The sequence below is a fragment of the Abramis brama genome, assembly GCF_963993115.1.
Source record: "Abramis brama genome assembly, chromosome: 9".
Classification (NCBI taxonomy): domain Eukaryota; kingdom Metazoa; phylum Chordata; class Actinopteri; order Cypriniformes; family Leuciscidae; genus Abramis; species Abramis brama.
In genome coordinates this window covers 28847435-28869528 of record NC_139971.1, presented here as the reverse complement: position 1 = coordinate 28869528, position 22094 = coordinate 28847435, and the positions used below count along the sequence as shown (strand labels likewise).

The 22094-nt window shown below is 35.1% G+C and overlaps 2 protein-coding genes across 4 annotated transcripts in view; both read right to left on the bottom strand.

Annotated features, from left to right (window-relative positions):
- The window catches only part of LOC311089163 (voltage-dependent calcium channel subunit alpha-2/delta-1), a 118787-nt gene extending 110403 nt beyond the window's left edge, over window positions 1-8384 (bottom strand). For 2 of the 3 annotated variants that reach the window (XM_084123649.1, XM_084123650.1), the window contains exon 1: window positions 8052-8325. In XM_084123649.1, coding sequence (XP_083979775.1) covers window positions 8052-8173 — 122 coding nt within the window. In that variant the 5' untranslated portion in view covers window positions 8174-8325. Of the gene's footprint in view, window positions 1-8051 lie in introns of all 3 variants that reach the window. The other variant, XM_084123651.1, reaches the window with a different exon arrangement.
- A 9310-nt stretch (window positions 8385-17694) lies between these two features.
- pclob (piccolo presynaptic cytomatrix protein b) overlaps window positions 17695-22094 on the bottom strand; it is a 94830-nt gene continuing 90430 nt past the window's right edge. Inside the window, exons 37-39 of the mRNA XM_084124241.1 lie at window positions 21292-21420; window positions 20999-21144; window positions 17695-20514 (exon numbers count right to left, since the gene is read on the bottom strand). Of these exons, the coding sequence (XP_083980367.1) occupies window positions 20371-20514; window positions 20999-21144; window positions 21292-21420 (419 nt within the window). The 3' untranslated portion in view covers window positions 17695-20370. The remainder of the gene's footprint in view (window positions 20515-20998; window positions 21145-21291; window positions 21421-22094) is intronic.

Sequence of the window (22094 nt, the reverse complement as noted above, 5' to 3'; positions counted from 1 at the left end):
GTCAGAACTGAATTTGAAAAGGAAAGTGAAAAAGATATATGGGCTGCAAACAATTCTGAATTTAATATATGGCTCCTCCATTCTTTTCCTCTAGTTCTCATTCTATTCTTCTGTCATAGCCTTTTTCCTCAGGGACTGGAAACACAGAAGCACAGATGTAGGTTGCAATGAGACAATCTGTTGGCTGAGGTGCTTTCTAACAAGCAGAGGTGGACAGATGTAGTCATACCACTAAGTCTCCAAACTCACAATATCCTGTTTGCAAGTAGATGCCTCCAGCAATGTAAAATCCGACACACTCTTTAAAACGCACTGTAAATAAGGCCTCACGGGCTTTGGCTCGCTTACTAGTAAACTTACAACCACACATGTTGCCAGGTTTTATGGTGCAAGAAAAGCAAATTTTCTCACAACCTCATCACCCTTTCAGGCACTAATGCACCCGAGTCTAAATGTCTACAGATATTGGTAACACTTAACTTGAAGCCTGATGTACAGCATTAAAAATATTAATAATGTATACTGTAATGCATTAGATATTTTAATAATTAATTGTTATCACAGATAGGCCTGTCACAATCATGAATATTGTGCTACTAATAATAATGCTGTTTTGTTCATGTCTTACAGTGTTAGCCTAATAATTACTTGTAATCTTTTTACTTTTTACTTGTAATCGAATATAACATAAAAATAAAAATATAAAAAATTAAACATTAATATGATTACACAAATAAAATAGGCCCATATGATTTACTATATTGCAGTGAAAATTAATACTATTTTTATAATTTATAAAATTTATAAAATATAATTTATAATAATATATTCATATAAATTATAATATAATATAATATAATATAATATAATATAATATAATTTTTGACCTTTATATATAGTAGCAATGTTTTATATTATTCTTTACTCCCAGCCTACGGATGGCATTTCTTTAAACGCTTAAATTTACCGATATCATCAACTGCACAGTTATTGTGGTTATCTCAAATTATTGTGATTAGAAGGAATAACACGACAACGATATGCTACGATATAACACAGAAGTTTTTCCTTTAAGTTTTCCGCGTACAGGCGACACCATTGTCAAAACGATCCCCTTTCACACTAATCTGCGAAAAAGTCTAAAACCATGTATTAAGCTGCCAGGCCATTAGATGGCGATGAAACACAGACTGAATATGTATTACGCATGTGCATGACGTCATTGTCTTCACAGATTCACATGTTTATTGTTTACACAGAGACCGTTTTCAGAAACTTGCACTTTGAAACCCGTTTTCAAAAGTTCGCGTTTTCAGCCACCCAAAACGCTGTTGTCATGTAAATGAACGGCCAAATAATTTTTGAATAATTTTTTTTAACGTTTTTAGTTGAAAACGGTGTCATGTAAACAGCCCCTTATTGTTATGCACAAAATTGGTTATCATGTGTTTCAATGCATTGCATTCTTTAAAGGTGCCATGTGTCAGAATTGAGGTAAAAATATGCAAAGAATGAGCTACACGCATCAAAAGAATGAGAAGAAATAAGGGCGATGATGTCATTAAAAAAATGAAAAGTTATAGTGCTGCAGAGATATCAACCTGAATTAGCATTAGCATTACTAGCCACGGCCCGACAGGTGTCGTAATACCAGTTTTGGCCATGGGAGGCGGTATGCGGGCAACATAACCACCAGCCAAACATGCAATACACGAATAACTCGCACGGCTTGTGGGCGTACTTGAACCTAATGTCAATCGTGTGGAAAGTAGCCTACAGCCCACTACTACATTCAAATAAAATCTGATAAAAAAAAAGCAACAGAACCAGAGTAAACATTGGCACTGCTTTCCATCGCTGGAGACAACTAATGGACATGAAAGAAATGAGGTTCGACTCCGAACTTGCAACATTTCTTTTGGATTGGTAAGTAAGATGCTGTTAGTATTTCGTTAGAAGTTTGTTTTATATGTTTGTGTAGTTTTTTCGGGGAGTTATAACATAGAAATGTATCGAAGGCTGTTCGATAAACGTATATATAACGTACATAAATATAGTATTGTAATATAGTACACATATATAGCACAATCTCTATAGCTCTTTTTTTCTTGCCAACTACGTGACCTATATTATGTTTATTAAATGGCTTTCCTGAGGTAAATCTGACATAATTGTTCTCCAGCTATGTTATTGACCTCTTCACGCTGATAAAAAACACTGATTGGTCGATATTATGTATGAGGAATACATTTTGGTAAGTCGTAGCCTACTGTATCTTTCAACAGTGTTCGTGTTTTTTTACTATTAGTAGAGATGATCGGTTCACGTGCGCTAGGGATCTGTCACATTTACAAGCGCCAAAACGTAATAAAATAGACAGAATCTGAGAGCTGAGATTTTTTTATATCATAACTAACCTGGGGTGCGTTTCCCGAAAGCATCGTTGGCCAACTATGGTCGCAAGTTCATCGCAATGTCCATTGAACTCTATTGGTAACGAGGGAACTTGCGACCATAGTTGGCCAACGATGCTTTCGGGAAACGCACCCCTGCTCTGTCTAGTCTGTCGGTCTCCGTGTCCTCTTTGCTTCGCGATTTTTCTGTGCGTGAGAAAATTGATGTGTGGCGTGAGAGCGTGTGAAAAGTGTCAATTGCGTGTGTCTCACGGTGAATGCGTGAGAGTTGGCAGCTCTGGTTATGTTGGCGCTAGCTTGGTCAACATCAGCGAATGCTGTCTGTCAAATTAATGTAATTCAAACTAACAATAAAAATGTAATATGAACAAAACGAATATGAACATATTCACTGGTAAAGGTGAAGTAGCTTGAAGATGTCATATTTTACCTTTTATAGCCTACTACAGTTGAATCAGATTGAATGCATTAATATTATGAACAGCAGCTACGCTAATTATTTCCCATCTGCTTTTCTGTTGTTATCTCGGGACGCTAGTCCCAAGGTAAATATAGATCGTCAGCTCCAGTTTGTATCCAGCCTCCCATGGAAACTACAGATGCCCCAACACCCGTGCAGAGACGACTCGAAGCCTGTGAAGAGACGACTCGACGCTGGCGATATGTTTATGCCCTAAATTAATACATGATTAACTAACTGTATTTTTCTATGTACATTTCTGAAATGCACTTTCTGTAAAGCTGCTTTGAAACAATATGTATTGTGAAAAGCGCTACAAATAAATTTGAATTGAATTGAATTGAATATTTCAAAATCACTGTGAAGGTAGGGGCAGAGCATAGAGACTATGCCGTTTCTCGGTTGTTACTCTAGAGTAGACCAACTCACTTTCTGGAGGTATACTGCCCCCATCTGGTATGGAATGTGGAGTATGAATTTATTTTTTTTGGCGGACATTACACAAGGCACCTTTAAAGGTATAGCCATGATTTTGCAATTATACATGAGAACATACAATGGTGTTGTAACCTGTATATGTTATGTTTTAGTTTTGCTTTCACTCTGTTTGTTCTGTTCCCGTTCTCCTTAGTTCCTAGTTTGTTTCCTTGTTTGTTAATTAGTTTCCATAGTTCCCAAATCCACAAACCTGTTCTATTTCTCCTTTGATTACAGATTATGTTCACCTGTGTTCTCTTGTTAATCCTTGTTTAAGCCTGTGTGTATATACTCCCTGTTCTGTGGTGCGTTTCCCAAAAGCATCGTTAGCCAACGATGGTCGCAAGTTCCGTCATTATCAGCATAGTTCAACGAGTCGGTGTTTCCAGAAACCATAGTTCTAACGAACAATCGGAAACAGCATCGCAAAGTTGTGTGGTTGGAACGACAGCTCTCGACCTGTGGTTAGAAGCATAGTTTCTTGTTTGCATGACATGTGAACTCAATAAATCCTTATCTTGAGCAAAATAAGCAAGCTGACATTCAGTACAAACTATATCTTTTATTTAGAATACAAATGTGATTTAGTTTGTCAAGAGATTTAAAGCGTCGTTTTTGAATAGTGCGCATGTGCGAATGTGCTCTAGTACGTGAGAACGAGACTATGATTGAGTCTAGAAAGAAAGCAAAATAACATAAAGAAAAATGAGAAATAATCCTCAGATGCCATGTCCATAATTTATAGCAAAACATCTAGCATGAATTTGATCTCAAACAGATTCATTAAAAGGAGTTCATACTCCAACACCTGCGTGACATCATTAACCAATGTGGTTGGACGACCAATTTGCGACACTGCGGTTTCGGGAAACAGTCGTGACTAGCTAGTTGATTTCTTCAACAATGCATCGTACTATAGTAGTTAAGCATCGTTGTACGAGAAACACACCCCTGTTTAGTTCCTTGTATTATGAGGCATAATTAATTAAATAAGAATACTTTTGTAATGTATTATACATACAGGCAACAAGTAAAGTGCACTGTTCATATATCTTTTAATGGTATACTTTCACACAGCATTATCCTAAATTATAAGATCTAATCTAATACAGTAGTTAAGATAAAATGTTTAGTCAAAGGAAATGGCCACAGTTCTTTAGATAAATTCTGCTAAAAAGGTAATTTGTCAGTGATCATAATGAGTTTATTCCAGCGAATGTGTGCTTTCATTCACTTCCATTTCCAAGGTCCATTCAGAGATTTCCCTGCGCTCCTCTATAATAAGCTATTTAATCCCTTTACAGGCTGAGGATTAACGCTCATCTGACAGGGGAACAGAACTGTGACTCCAAGCTTTTTTCTTAAAAGAACTTATGACTAAGCTCCATTACATTGTAGAGTTGCTCCTAGGAACAATGTAAGATTCTAGGAGGGGTACCAAACACCTATTTTTAAGGGGGCACCAGTAGATGTCAGACTTGTTTCAGTTAGGGCAGATAAAACAAAACTCTAATGCCACTAAATTTGCAGTGGCAAAGTGAAGATTTCTTCCTTAAATACATTACATTAGTGATACAAATGGAGGAAAGAATGAACATTCCTGTAGCTTAAACTGCAGAGCATGGCACTAAAAACACCAAAGTCAGTGTTCTCAGGAAATATGTGAACTAATAAACCATATACTTTAAATACAATGCAAATCTGTCAAACACATAGAATACAATTTGGGGTCAGTAAGATGTTAGGAAAGAAGTCTCTTATCTTCACCAAGCCAAATATAAAAATACAGTAATATTGTGAAATAGTATTACGATTTAAAACAACCTCTTTTTATTTCAATATATTTTAAAATCCCTCTGATGTCACAGCTGAAGAAACATTTCTTTATTATTAAAAGTGTTGAAAACAGTTGTGCTGCTTAATATTTTTATTTTTTACAGGATTCTTTGAAGAATAGAATGATCAAAAGAACAGCAATTATTTGAAATAGAAAAAATAAATAAAAGTTTGTCACTTTTGCCTCTTTGATAATTAAAAGTATTAATGTAGGCCTATTTCTTTAAAAAGAAATCATACCCCAAACTTTTGAATGGTATTATTAAAATTAATAATTAAAAGGATGATTTAGACAAGCTGCACAGCTCATTTTAATTAAGAATTTAAGTAATACATTTTAACCATTTGGCCTGCTTGTCTGCTAAGCTTCTATTTTAAATGCTATTATTTCAAGATAAAAACATTGCACAACTAGAATGAAATGATAGTATCGGGTGAACTATTCCTTTAAAAGGGCATTTGTCTTTTACGACCTATACATTCGTGTGCTCTCAAACACAGTCTTCTACAGCACAACCTATATCTTGTTCCCTCCACAGGAGAGTTGCGTCTCTGTGTCTTGAAGTGGACCAGTGTGGGACTGGGGGACAGGTGTCTCTGGCTGTCAGGACACAATCACATCACTACCTGCGTCATCTCTCTGTGGGAATCCTCCCTCAGTTCCCTCTCGAAAGTGCCTGTTTCCTGCACTAATACCAACTGAAAGAAACCAGAAGAGCAGTGTGGCTTATGTCACTCCAATCCTTAAGTGGATTCGTTATTGAGTACTCTCACTTCCTTTATAAGTGTATCAGATGGCAAAAGATGGGACGAAAAGCGAAAAGAGTTTAATTAATTTTTTGATGTTTTTGTCTTGATGCATGTTTTCTCTCTCTCCAACAGTAATGGTCTCAACAGCCGCTGTACATTCTAGAGTAAAGTGTTTTTTGCATTGCACAGTTGACTAAAATGATTTATACTCTGGTGGTCAAAAGTTTGGAATAATTACGTTTTTGTTTTTATGTTTTTGTTTTTATGATTTTGAAATAAGTCTCTTATGCTCATCAAGGCTAAATTTATTAGGAAAAAAAGTAAAAAGATTAATATTGTGAAATATTATTAGAATTTAAAATAACCGTTTTCTATATTTGATTTGTTTTTTGTTTTTTTAAAATGTAATCTATTCCTGTGATGCAAAGCTGAATTTTCAGCAGAGAATTTTCAGTGTCACATGATCCTTCAGAAATCATTCTAATATGCTGATTTGGTGCTGAGTTATTATCAATAAGTATTAGTGCTCAGTTATTAATAACTGTTCTTATATAAATGTTTTTGACCGCAAGTGTATATATTTGTGTGCATATAAATTTGCAATGCAACAGATTTTCCCCTTTTGTGTTTATAATTTACAATATCTCTCACAACTAATGAAGATGGTTAAGTAGTTAAAACTTTCAAAAAATTCAAAAAATTCACTCTATACTATGCTGCTGTAACCTTTTCACGGAAACAATTTCAGTAATTGAAAATAGCAAAGGCATAGTATTTTTCTCCCCCGTTGTTATTGACGTAAATTCTCAGAAATCTAGTGGAAGAGCCCATTTAAGAAAAACACTTGTTATCCGGAACAATTGCACCCTGTTTTTTACGGCCATTACAAATGTATCAATCTACGTCAGTTCAGGCCACCCAAGAGGTTTTATTTCTACTGAATACAAGACCGGTGGACAAACAGAACAAACAGGTGGTCAAATCAAGTCACATTGAGACCAGTCACAATGTAAAAATACACTAATTCGGTCTGTTATTGCTTTCAGAAATTACATTTTATGGATTTCTAAAAGCATGTAAAAATATATACGTGGCATGTTAAGACTATAACAGAGAGAAAACGCCCCATGCATTCTCTTGTCCTGCTGTCACAACCACCTGGTGAAACGGTCACTTTTTAAGAAGTTGCAGACAATAAGGGCGATTCATGTCAGATGCATCTGTCCTGCACGTGCAAAAAAAAGTACTGGGGTCTTACAGTAATCTCTCTCCACATATGAGTTTCCTGTACAAATTCAAAATCATTTACACATCCACAACGGTAGTTACTTATCTCATAAGATATAACTTGTCTGCTATAGACTAATTTAGATATCATCAGGTTAACAAAAGTCTTGCCAACTCAAAAGCGATTTTTTAAAACATCTGTCAGATCACATATGTCTCTCACAAACACAATCAATCGTTTGCCATATAGGTCACATTGCACTTCTGTTGAATATTGTTATACAATACTGTACATTAACAGACACAATGAACTTCAGTTTAGGTAACATTGAGGCACATAACCTGGACATCTTATTAGTATTATTATTATAAAAAGGTCAATGACCCTATTTTCACTTAAATATCAAGAGCTGAATGATAGTGGAAAATCTTAAATCATGGGAACAAGAATGACCCATAAGAACAGAGGTCAGTGAATGATGACAGAATTGTCATTTTCAAGTGAACTATTACTTGAAAGAAAGCTTTTTCATTAAACAAATCAATAATGTGAAACTGCAATATGTCTGACCCCTCACCCTAATCATTCAGGATAATTCAGAATATCGATTGCGAATGCCTCTGCTTTATTATTAAACAACCTTTGCCTGTTAACATAGCCGAAAGAATGTATAGCCTATTCTGTATAAGTTTACATTGTTTCAGCTTTGAAGGTATTGGCCATTATAGAGGCAAGGCAAGTTAAAACTGCGTTAAACACAAGTAAATAAATAGTTTGTGCCTCGTGCATCCAGCACGATCTGAATGAAAGGAAAAAAGGAAAATGCATTTTAATCAACAGTTGAAACCATGATGCTCTTCCACACAGACAACATCAAAGTACTTACATGAGAGGACTGGGGAACTGCGATGGGCACGAGATATGAACAGAAGCGAAGAAGAACATCATCATCACGGAGATTCGGACCGGATTCATGATCAGATCTGTTGATCCCGACCGCACCATCATCTGTCAGTCCACACCAGTTACTTTTCTTCAGAGATATAACGTGTCGCTCTCCTGTCCTGCTGGATAATCTGATTAATTCCCGTCATCAGTTTAGAGACAGACGGGATCGGATTGGTGATGAGTGTCCTGTTGGATATCTCTATACGCACCGTTTCGTGTTACATGGCAAAAGCGCGTGTGTGGCTCTTCTGTGTGATCCCGCGCGCGCTCTGATCAAACTACTGACCCCATATAGAGGGGGAGAGATCAATAGCCCCGAATCAACGTCATTCTGCCCCCACCTCTCTTGCCCTCTTATTGCAATAGCCTGTTATCTTTCAAGCAACCCTCTCCAGTCCCTCTCTCCTCCTCCTCCTCTCCCTCTTATGCTTCCTCAACACATACTAAGTAACACCCTTCTGAAATCAATTAAGAATGCGCACAGAAGTGCCTAGATACTCTCCTGAAAGCCAACACAAAGGATTTTACGTGGATATGTGTTTGCAAGCATTAAGAAATGAAATACAAATAATTGTTCAAAAATGTTGTATTTATTTGTATTGTTATTTTAAATAATACTAATACTCACTCAACGTCTATCTAAATAGCTACTTATATTAATTGTACATTAACAAAACAAAGTCATCTACATGCAAAAAAATAATAATTATTCATTTTGATTAGCCTGATATTCAATTATATAACGTCTGTATATGCTACTACAAATAATAATAATAATAATAATAATAATACTATGATAATTCGATTATGCCATTTTTTCATTCTAATTTTTAAAATTATTATATTTATAAATATATTTAAATAAATCATAGGCCTATACATTTCACATATTATATATTTCATATATTATTATTATATTATTAGTAGTATTATAAAAACAACAAAACAACACATGCAAAAAATAGCAACACCAAACTACATTAAAGACACTGAGCAATATAGTAGAACTAGCCGGATATCTAGGCTAAGTGAAGGCGTATCATTGCTGTTTAAAAAAAATAAAAAATACATCCGTTCATTATTCATTCAGGGCATCGCTAAATGATGCATCTCATTCATAAACGCTTGCATGCTTATATTGAGCATCCTTTTTTTTTTTATAATGTAAGGCAATGCTATAAATCGCAGCCGAGTTATAGCTATGGTCGTTTAAATGAGATACTCTTTATTTTTCTTCCCAATGCAATAAAGTTAATAAGCGAGCGAGCAGGGATGGGAGGCAGGTCGGGGCAGTAAGCGGCGAGTTACCCAGGGATTTCGGCTTTCAACCGTTGCCTAGCAACCGCGCTCTCCGAGGCAACAACGAGTGTCAAAGCAAGGCGTGTGCAACAGGGCGCGAGACTGAGAGAGAGCGCGAGCTCTTTAATAGGAAAGGCCTTGTGCTTTTGTTCCCCAGTCTGCATGAAGGTCCATTAGCACCCATCCATCCCATCGAACTGAGGATCCAAAAGGGCCTAGAGGAGGTTTTTGTACTGATGCACCAACCGCAGCCCCTCTGATGGAGAAGAGATACAGTGACCCTTTAGCTTCAGGTACAGAGAGTAGCCAACTATAACAGGCCAGGATAAAAGCCCCGGGCCAGCACTCGGCTAAATGAAAAGATGCCGTCCCATCATCAAAAACACACTTTCTCATTAAAATTCCCAATAGGTCTTAAATAGACAGCGCTGTTGTGACCTCTTTTCTCTCATGCACGGCCCAGCCGATGATTAAAGGATGCTGGAAAGCGGAGTGCATGTGCACTTTGCTTGCAGTTTAATGTGTTCATCCGACTCTTTTCATACAGGTCTGTGTTTATGGGGTCAGGCCTGCACACAAGAGGCTCTGTCAGTGAAGTGTATTAGACATCGATGTGCATTAAAAGCATTTCCGAGGACCTTCCAGGTGCATTTGTGGGTGAAACTCGTTATGTGTCGGCGAAGTGTTAGTCTGTTTGCGAGCTGACCCTGGGCGAGCTGTTGTGGCTTGACCCTGGGCCATTCAGTGAAAGCTAATGACCAAGCTCGTTTAAAGATGGCAGGAGAGTCTCGATCTGTTTGTCTAGACCAGGGTTTTCAAACTGGGGGGCCGCGAGGAAGTGCTAGTGAGTCTGTGGAAAAGTTGTAAATATAGGGGATGGGGAAATATATCATTAAGCATCATTAACTCAGTGGTTGTTTGTGCTAGAGCTCCCAAACTAAAACTCACTTGTACATGTACTACACAATCACAGATTATGTGAGTTAATGTCAAATACAAAGAGTTCCATTGTTACTACAACTTATACCCCACTAGACTGGGGAGAGTTGTAACACAGGCTGGAGAGGTGATTTGCTGAAATAAGATCCACACTATCTAATTTATGTAAGAACCTTGTTGAAGAACAAAGAATAATCACTTTTGAATGAAGTGAACAATTTAACCCTTAAAGGGATAGTTCACCCAAAAATGAAAATTATCCAATGATTTACTCACCCTCAAGCCATCCTATTATAGGTGTATATGACTATCTTCTTTCAGACAAACACAATCAGATATATATTTAAAAATATCCTGGCTCTTCCAAGCTTGCATGAATGTTTCGCCAATCATATTACATATTCTGGTCTTTAGCGACACATATCTATATCTAACATGGATGGATCTCTACCTTTCGCGATAATATAAAACTCTCCTGACATTAGAGTAACAAAAACAGAAGACTAAAATAAAACATATTTTGTTACCTTCTGGAGCTTGGAAGAGTTTAGTTTGAGCAGATGTTTTATACCATCCTCACTGTCATCATCAGAGCCTATTTTCAGTACATTCAGCATCTGGCTCATATTCATATTCTCATATAAGAAGACAGATAAGAAGACAAGCACATAAACTACAAATTTACCACATAAATCCCTTGATTTTGCAACAAAAAAACGAATGGGGTCATAAGGGGTTAAGTTGTAACATTTTTAATGAACTGTTACAACTACCCTCCTCACCCCAGACAGCCATAGCATAGCTAACTGTTTTAACCATAGACAATATATAAACTGGACACAGCGACCCCATAGGTTTCAACGGAGAAAAGTGAAGTCAATTAGAAGCACTCACTTCCTGATGGCCGAGCGTACTGCGCAGACTCAAACTGAGCTTGATGACGTAGATGTGACGTGAGCAACCCGTCTGTCTTCTAGTAGCTGTGCCAAGAGAAATCTGAATCATTCCCTTCCGAAACTTGCAGAGACGGAGAGTGTGAGTAGGAGGTGTCCATGAGCTAGGAGCAGGAGCAACTTTTGCTAAGTATTCTGATTAATTACTTTGTCATTTTGCCTCCACGTCCCCCCGAATGCCCGCGAGCTTCTCCTCCTGTTCATACATTTCTCTACTGTGCGACAGAGAGTCGCGTGCTTATGCAATCGTTAGCCTATTTTTACAAAAACTGCATCTACGGGGCCATAACGTAAGATACAAGGTAATGGAGCCTTTTATACATTTTCGTGTTTCTTTAGAAATAAATAATGGACAAATGGAGTCTTTAAACGCCTCAGATGTAAAGTTATTTGCTGTCAAAGTGGCGCCAAAATGAATGGGAGTCAATGGAATGCTAACAGCAGGTGGGGGTCCGCTAATCAATGGCGGCGCCCGGTGAAGCTTCAATGTTTTCCGAAACACTGCCCCCCCTGGTTTTAACTTGTGGAATTGAAGTTAGCATGAATGCAAAGCATCAACTTGAAACAGCTACTTTAGGTTTTGTAAGTCAAATAATTGTCTCTATAATACAATGATTGCTTGAAATTTAATTAAATTAAATATATATATATATATATATTTTTTTTTTTTTTTTTTTTACTTTATTTCCTGAAAATAATTATTTTGTTCATAAAATCTACAATGTTGCTCACAGTCACATGCCACTTCTCTCATGAGTTTAAAAAGGTGTATAATATTAATGACATCACCATAGCTCTTTTCTTAGTTTGTTGAACTGACAGTGCTACAACTGACCCCTTGTTACAACATTCCCCGGTCTCCCCTATATATATTATTTAAATACACAGTGGTTTGTAATAAGAAAAGCAGTGTTAAAAGATTTACTAAATAAATAAATAATAAAAATGATTAAATATATTTATTAAAATAAACATAAAATGTAATTTTATTTAAACGAATGAATTGATTAAAATAAATAAATACAATCTTATAAAATCTCAATAAAATCTCTATATTAACATTTGAGTTAATAAATACATTTTATTACAATAAATTGATAAAAATGAAATTGGATTTATATAATACATTTGATCAAAATAAATAACACAATGAATTAAATAACTTAATTTGACCAAAGAAATATACTGATAAAAATAAATACTACTTAATTTAAATACATTAATAATACATCTATACAGTACCACAGCAAGTAGAATAAAAACACAATGATGTAACGTAACAGAAACTAAATATTTTACAAATAATTTTTTTACACATAATTTTATTTTACAAAAAGGGTCTTTATACATGGAAACATGGTTGCCTTTTAAAGGTCCAGTAAGCGATTTCTGAGAAACGCTGTTGATATTTGAAGTCACCAAAGCAAACGTGCCCCTAAAAGTATCACACCCCTATCTTAATAGCTCCACCCCCAAATTCACAAACATGCTATGTAGCATAGGCACCTCCCCCCTCATGAGTGGACACGCCCCTAACTGCTGATTGGCTACAAGTGTGTTTTGGTGCTCAGTCTAATTCACTTTCAACAGTGTTTCTCAGAAATTGCTTATTACACCTTTAAATCTTAGGATAAGGGTCCCTCGCACGTGAATGCTCATATTTGAGGGTCCTCTTTTACCTCTAAAAGAGTAAAACCCTCTGGGGCCAGTTGCATAACCTAGCCATTAAGACAGTGTCTTAATATAACTACCAGTTAGTCAATGGGCAGTCAGTCATACTTTTCGTTATTAAATTAGGCCAACATTTTTATGTGACTGACTTAAAAAAGTTATGAACAAATTGATGACTGACTTGTAAGACTATTCTTAGCAGTTTATGCACCCGGCCCTTCTACATTTATGAAACTTAAGAGTGTGCGTAACTAGTGTTTAGTGTTTTGGTAACTCTAGCTACGGCATTGATTAGGCCTGATTCTGAAACAAACACACCATAGTCTCTCGGGAGAGTTTTGAGGAAGCTAATTAACTTGAGATATAAGAAGACTTTTGTCAAAGCAATGCTGCGACGGATATCGAGCTAAAAATCGTGAGCGGCTTTTGCTCGATTTTCAGGGAAAGAGTTCTCATTTGCACAGTATTATCGAGTAATGCTGGCTGATTAGACACATCGGAAACCATAATTTATCATGGTCTACTGAACTGAGGATGATGAGTATCACACACTCACTAGCTCATCCTGCTATCCAAGCTACGTCACTCCCCTGGGCCCTCCTACCTCTGTACCCGCGTCTCCATGGCAACATGCCCTGCCTCACATTACCCAGAGAGAGAATGGATGCTCATAAACACTCCTCTCATAGTCGGTTTCGAGTATATGGCTGTTGTTACTCTTGCTTTGAAACAAACCTGAGGGTGCAGTGGCGAGTGGTCGTTTTTTTGTGTGGTGGCAGGACTTGTTATCGTTCTGGTTAGGCTGCCTTGTTTTCTTTAATTTAGCCCTGACAAAATGCTGAGAGGATAATGAGGCCGGGATGAGTCACACTCCCTCTTTCTCCTTTATTTCCTCTTTTGTTTTCTTAGTATGTATGTGCATGTTTGTTGCAGTTCAAGCAATGATTGTTTAGTTGGTCAACTCAATTAAGATATTGTTTTCTTTTCATAAACTGAAACAGCTTAGCTAATTTAACTTCTTTTTGGATACTCATGTATCTGGCCGGGCTCTGAGTTACTCCCCAATCCCCATGTAATTATTAGACAGATGTCTCCCTCTGCTGACCAAACACTGTAAATACAAGACCGTGTATCACACAAAACCTGTCCATCCATTCACTCACATATTTTACCCCAAATTTAATAAATAAATAAGAAACGATATTTGCTTAAAGGAAAAGACTTTAAAAGGACCATTATCTATATATATATATATATATATATATATGAAGAGTTCAGATGCAAAAGCCTCTAAGTGCCATCTGAAATTTTCTTCTAAAATTATAATTTTTATCAAGCTCGTATATTTAAGTTCAGTAATTTCACTTAAAAGCCAATGAAAATGACCTATTAATTGTCATTTAAGTGAAATTACTGAACTTAAATATACGAGCTTGATAAAAGTTATCATTCTAGAAGAAATTTTCAGATGGCACTTAGAGGCTTTTGCATCTGAACTCTTCATATATATATATATATATATATATGAATACAATATATATATATATATATATATATATATATATATATATATATATATATATATATATATATGAATACAATATATATATATATATATATATATATATATATATATATATATATATATATATATATGAATACAATATATATATATATATATATATATATATGAATACAATATATATATATTGTAAGCTTAGAATTATAAGGTTCTATCTCCACTTTTGGTCGAAATTGAGTTATTGACATAATCTGATCCATTAGGTGTTTATTAATGCCTGTGTGGTGTTATTTTTGTCAAAAAAATATTTTGTTAGTAGTTATTAATAAAATAAAAAGGTTCCATCTCTCCATTGCCAGCTGGGATGTAAAAACTTTGATGCTCAATATCTCAGAACTACCCTAAACGATGATAGAACCTTATAATTCTAAGCTCACGATATATATATATATATATATATATATATATATATATATATATATATATATATATATATATATATATATATATATATATATATATATATATATATATATATATGTATGTATGAAGAGTTCAGATGCAAAAGCCTCTAAGTGCCATCTGAAAATTTCTTCTAGAATGATAATTTTTATCAAGCTCGTATATTTAAGTTCAGTAATTTCACTTAAATGACAATTAATAGGTCATTTTCATTGGCTTTTAAGTGAAATTACTGAACTTAAATATACTCATCATTCTAGAAGAAAATTTCAGATGGCACTTAGAGGCTTTTGCATCTGAACTATATATATATGTATATTGTGAATTTAATTGCGATTTTTATGCTTAAAATTGTGCTTTGCATTTAAAATGTTTTTTATTTTTTTTATTTGTTGTGCTTGTTTGTAAGGCTGCACAGTTTGGCCCAACATTTTGTGCTTATATATGAATATGACTAATAATAATAATAATTATGATTATTATTATTGCTAAATGAAAATATTAAACAAAATAAGAAATATTACTATTGTAACAACATTTTCATTAATAAAAATAAAAAATTGAGTATTTAATAATAATAATTATACTAATTATAATATATATATCTGAGACAATTTCTTGTAATAATTTTTATCAGGAGGTGCAAAATTGTGTCTTTGGTATGAAATATAAGCGTCTTATGCATCCACTGTGGGGAAAAATATTACACTAGAGAAAAACATATGGATTATCATATAAATTTCTTTAGATATAAGTATTACTTTTCCTATGTATTACCCAAAATAGGATACAGTGAGCATTACTGAGTGCTAAACACTGTTTCATTCATACTGGAAGCCAGAGAGCGCCCCCGCGTAGAAACTCCAAATATACCTCACATAAGTAATATAACTTGACAGGAAATCCCTAATGTGAAGCTATTACTGATTCTCTGTAGCTGAATAAAAAGAAGATAGAAACGCTTTGACTGATTAAACATGAAGAAACACACGACTGCCTCAATATGGTGTATTTGAGTTCTTCAAGTCTTCTCAGGTATTTTCAAAATAATAAAGTATAATGCAATGCTAATCGACGTAGCCTTTATCACTGTATAGAATACTACAAAATAATATATTGTCTGCCTCATTCTATGATAAGTAGGGGTGTAACGGTACGCAAAAATCACGGTTCGGTACGTACCTCGGTTTTAAAGTCACGGTTCGGTTTATTTTCGGTACAGTAAGGGAAAGAAATGCAAACATTAAACTGCAGGTTGTTTATTACTATAAACTTTTTTTTAACAATTTGTTTACACTTTTTTTAAACACTTTTTAATTAAATATAATAATATATATATATAAAATAAAAAAAGAATAAGAAATAAAATACTGCTGCAAAGTTCTCCACTAAATAAAATACTCTCAGTCTCAAACCAATATCACATAATAAATTTAATGAAAAATATAAATAAATAACTATGATAACAGTGCAGCATTACCAATCCCAGCTTGTAGGCCTGCTCATATTTAAAAATTAAGACTGGGAAAAAAATGAACTTTAATTGCACAATTTGCTGTAATTAATTGCAATTCCTCCAAGCTTGTAATCATCAATCATTAAACTTAGAATCACCTAATTAAATGAAACACCAGGGGAAAAAAGGAACAGAAAATAGTATTAAACATATATATCAATGTATTATTATTTTTCAATAATCAATCAACAATCAATTTAAGATTTTTTTTCCCATTTTTTTTTTACAAATTATCAAAATAAAATATATTCCTACAAAGCTATTATTACCAGAGCATGTCATTTTACCATTGTTGCCCATCATGGCTATACCAGCTCAGCAAACAGAAGTCTTCTACAGAGAAATTTCACCTTATTTGAGCGGATTTTGCTTTTCCAGTGCGTGATCGGTACATGATTGGAGTGTTTGGCCCGTTAACGACAGAGCAGAACGCGCAGCGCAAACACGGAGTGGAACATTGAACATTGAGCAGAGAGCGCAGCGCGCACACACGGAACGGAGAGTGCGGCGGCGCACACGGAGCGGAAAAGCTTTTTTTTCGCTCTGCAGTCGATTTCATTGGTTTAGGTTACAGTGACGACGGGTAAAACCAGACGGACTCTGGTAAAACTTTACAATCAGCTGCCATAGACAGTATGCAAACGTCAGCTGCAGGGCGGGATTTGCGCTGAACGCGGAGACTTCCGCCACTTAATATGTTCGTGTGGAAACACGAAAATGTACCTATGTTCCGCACACAAAATATTGCATTCGGTCATTCGGTACACACGTGCACCGAACCGAAAGCCCTGTACCGAAATGGTCCGGTACGAATACACGTACCGTTACACCCCTAATGATAAGAAACCACATCAGCTCTCAAAATGAAGTTGACATTATGAAGTGAGTTTGGAGTAAAAACATGTTATTAAATGTCTTTTGGACAACAGGTTTATGAACGCTTTGCATTACAAGTTTGGGAAAATGTATGACGCTTGTTGCTTTTTGAAATGCACATTATAAGTGACTCAAACTTGCTGTGCTTTCTGAGATGGAGCAGCATTTGCTATCACAGATGTGCATATACTTAATAAATTAAAAATCGATTTCATAATCGCACTATGCCAAATTGCGATTTTGGTTTAAGTTCAATTAATCTTGCAGCCCTACCATCAAATATGAATGAAAAAAAGATTTCACCAGATACTAACACATCAACAATCAAAACATACGAAACACATTTTCACATTTGAAATAGAATCTATTCTTTATTATTTGGACGCAGGGAGAAAGTTATTTATTTATTATTTTTCATATATTATCTTTTCTCTACTGCACAATTTGCATAATTTCATGACATCCTGTGGACAACCACAAAACCATAACATTAGAGTTTTTTTCTACTTTTTTTTACACGAAGTGAAAAACAAGACTCATTTTACAAGCATTTTTACAGTCCGCATACAACTTCAGGTGATGTGTTCATTTTTTCTCTCTTTTTAAACTGAATCTGGAGGCAAAATATATCAACAAACATCTAACAAAACATGCAACATCTATGTAAAAACATAGAAACTCTTTGACAACATTCAATTTGACAGGAAATTTTGTGTTGTCTTTTTTCCTTTTTTTTTCTTCTTTATGTTTTTTAAACCTTACCGTTTTCATTCTGAGAGACGCTGTTGATTTCATCAAACAGGTTGGAATGGGTTGATCGAACACATGATTTTAAACCAATCCAGATATTACTTTCTTACACAGTTAGACAAATACAATATGTACAGACAGAGTTTGACCTTGATCACAATCACATGCTCAACGTCAGACCAAATAAATATTCAGACATCTTTTCGTAGAAAATATCCTATATATTTACAAAATCAAAAAAAAAAAAAAAAAAATCACATTCACACTGTTTACGGCAACTGAATTCATCAAACGCATCATGATTTTAAAAGAAATGGGGTAATATAAGAATAGAAGATCATTTTTAGTAGTCAAAAAATTAAATGTGCTTGCTTAAAGGGAACAACTGAAGAAAAAAACTTTGAAAGGTGTGATGATATAGGTGAAAAATTGATGACAATGGCAATTGGCCATCATAATTATACACAATATAAAATATGCATTATGATTATTTTTACCAATTTTTCTGGTATGTAAGCGTATTTCTTTTGTCATTATTTATGATGACATTTGGAAACCTATGAAAACAAGAACGTAAAGTGCATACGATTAATATGTACTGTGCCTTAAAGAGGAAGTAAAATAAATAAATAAAAATAAGCACTATACAATATTCATATAATTTATGTCTTGTTTTCTTTAACAGATATACATATATTCAGACACTCGCCGGATGCTGCATGTTAAGGTATATGCATTCAAAGAACATAATCCATGTTGCATAGATTTACCCAAACAGAACCAGTGGTTTGGTTAAAACATCAGGTTGGCACACGATAGTTTATCTTACTATGACAGCAACCTTTTACTCAGGTACATCTGTGCACCACCTGTGCAAGATGTAGATTAAATAAAATGGAAATGTTGGAGTACGTTTTATCAGCCAGGTTACAAAACACTCTGTTTCCATGTGTGAGACATGTCCACTGATATATTGATCATGGAAACACTGACCGTTAAGTTAGAAAATCTGATTGGTGTTTTCAGGACCTAGACAGACAAAAACATGTGCCTTAATCCATCAATGGCACATACTAGTGTACCTATACACTGATATGGTGCAGAGGCAGTGATCATAATGAAAAAGAACCATCCTTCATTGCTAAACTGACATGACCAGATGAACTTTACAGCAGAAAAACAATATTAAAAAGTGCACCACCATGGAACAGTGACACGTGACGTAGGACAGACACCTTGCACCATTTAAATAAACAACAAACATTACATCTGAATTTTAGTCGAGCCAATTGAGCCAGAACCCTTATACATTATTCTTATTTTTTTTCTCATTGCATATTTGGATTCCACATACAACTTGGTCACAAAACGGAGACTATTATGACAACATCAGACCACTAACATGACATTTACTTCAAGATGCTCTTCATAAAACAAACACATATCAGGGACACGTACAATCATATTTCTGGACAGAGAATAGATGCCCTTTAACTTCAGATAACCTCATTTGAGGGCTTGAGATGCTAAAAAACAAAGTACGCCCTCATTTAGCATCCAACAAACATCAAGAAGGTTGTGTGGAAATCATCTCAACTTCAATGAGCCATCCGTGTCCAACTGCTGACGTCAGTCTGAAGTTTTAACATTCCCTAAACGTTGAAGACGACACTCAAGACAATATAAACAGAGGAATCTTAAATTGTGTGCGGTTGGATGCTGCATTCAAAAAGGGAAATTCATTATATTTACGATTGTCTTTCTTCCTTACAGTTTAACCTCCATACAGTGCATAACAAAGTCTGATATGGTCATTATATATCACATGATTGTGTCAAAAACTTTAAATTATGCTACATTTATATCCATGTAAATAATGTCGTTTTTTTTTTTTTTTTTTGACTTTAAACATGTGATGGCAGGTAAAATGGCAATGAAATGTAGAAAATCTCAAGTAATAATTGGCCCATGCCTAAGATATTTTAGATGTAGAATGTAGTTGCAAAAAGACAACAGCAGTGCATGGGGAGTGGAAATGGATTTACATATCCTGATTGGGAATGGTTGGGAATTTGGAGTACAATTTTCAGTTAGAAAACCAGCAGTCTCACCCTACAGGCTGTTCGACACAGTAGTCAGTTTATTTCTTCACCTTGATTTTCTCTTTCCATCACCTGTCAGCCATTCCAGATTCCCAAACCCACCGTTTCCCGTATAATTTCTCTTTTTTTTTTTGGAGGGCACTGATGGGAGACGGATGGGCGTCTGATTATGGCTGCGTTTGATTGGTGGTGGCCACTAGCTTGTGCCAGCTGACCGCCCGCTTACGCATGTCCACTTTGTCTAGCCAGATGTAGGCCTCACCAATCAGAGTCTTCTTCATAAACTTCCCTCCATTTGACACCAGAAACATCTGTGAAGAGGAAGGGGATGCAGGACAGGGGAAAGGGTAAACAAAGGGTGAGTGAAAGAGTTAAGTTTAAAATAAAATATTATACATACACTACTGTTGATGTTTGTTTTTTTTAAATAAATGTATACTTTTATCTAGTGACCGTAAAAAGTCATCAAAAAATCTTGAAAACAATGTATCACGATTTCCACAAAAATAATAAGCAGCACAACTGTTTTCAACATAATAATATTAAATGTTTATTGAGCAGCAAATCAGCATATTAGAATGATTTGACAATGAAGACTGGAGTAATGATGCTGAAAATGTAGCTATGTCATCACAGGAATAAATGACATCTTAAAATATAATAAATAGATTTTCTTTTTTATGCAGCATTGGTGAGTCAAAAACATTAGAAAAATCTTACCAACCCCACTCTTTTGAATGCTATGGTAGTGTGCGGTTGTGACTATATCTATTCGTAGTTTGTAATTTCTCTCACCTGAATAGAGTGGCCAACAGGATTCAGGTTAAAACGAAATGTCTCATTGAATGATGGCTCTCTGTCATGGCGACACACTCGGGTCTTCTTCTTTATGATCTTCTTTTGAGTTGCCACATTCACCACATACAGCTTTACATACAAGTCTACAAAGATAGTTGAAATATAATAGATTCATCAGCATTTCAAGTTCAAGTAATCAAAATCTTTCTCAATATGCAATTCACTTATCTTGACTACATTACTTTATGTCAGTTGTATTTATGAGTATCTGTTGAGGAACATTTCATTACCGGGTAGGTGGTCTGGAGATTTGAACTTGTAGGTGATGTTTCTACACTGCAGGATCTCAAGAACCAGCTGCTCTCCTTCAGTCTTCATCTCCTTCTTCAATGCAACCTTGATCTCACCCATCATCTTACCTACAGTCAGATAGATAGAGATAGATAGATAGATAGATAGATAGATAGATAGATAGATAGATAGATAGATAGATAGATAGATAGATAGATAGATAGATAGATAGATAGATAGATAGATAGATAGATATACAGATAGATAGATATACAGATAGATAAATACAGTACATACATAGATACATACAGTACAGTACGTAGATAGACACGTAGATAGATAGATACATAGATACATAGATGCATACATACATAGAAATTATAACAAAAAACAACCACTTCAATTTCATATATTTGTTGTATGTATCTTCACTTACTGCATATTGTCAGCTGTTCTAAATAAATTAATACAAGTTGTGGGCAATGGCGACCTCTAGTGGGCACGTGCCTAACTAAAACTTTGCACTAAGCAAAAAGGAAATGGTGCTAACCTAAGTAGTCAACACGTTCATAAGAAATTAACTACAGGGGTTGGACAATGAAACTGAAACACCTGGTTTTAGATCACAATAAGTTATTGGTCTAATAATTTATCATTTTGTCTTGGGAATGACAGATATGTGCCAGAAGCGTTTCCTGACTTACTTCTCCAAAATACCCTAAAGTAGCTTGATTGTCTTCAGATCAGGTGACTGTGCAGGGCATGGGAGATGTTCAACTTCACTTCCATGTTCATCAAACCA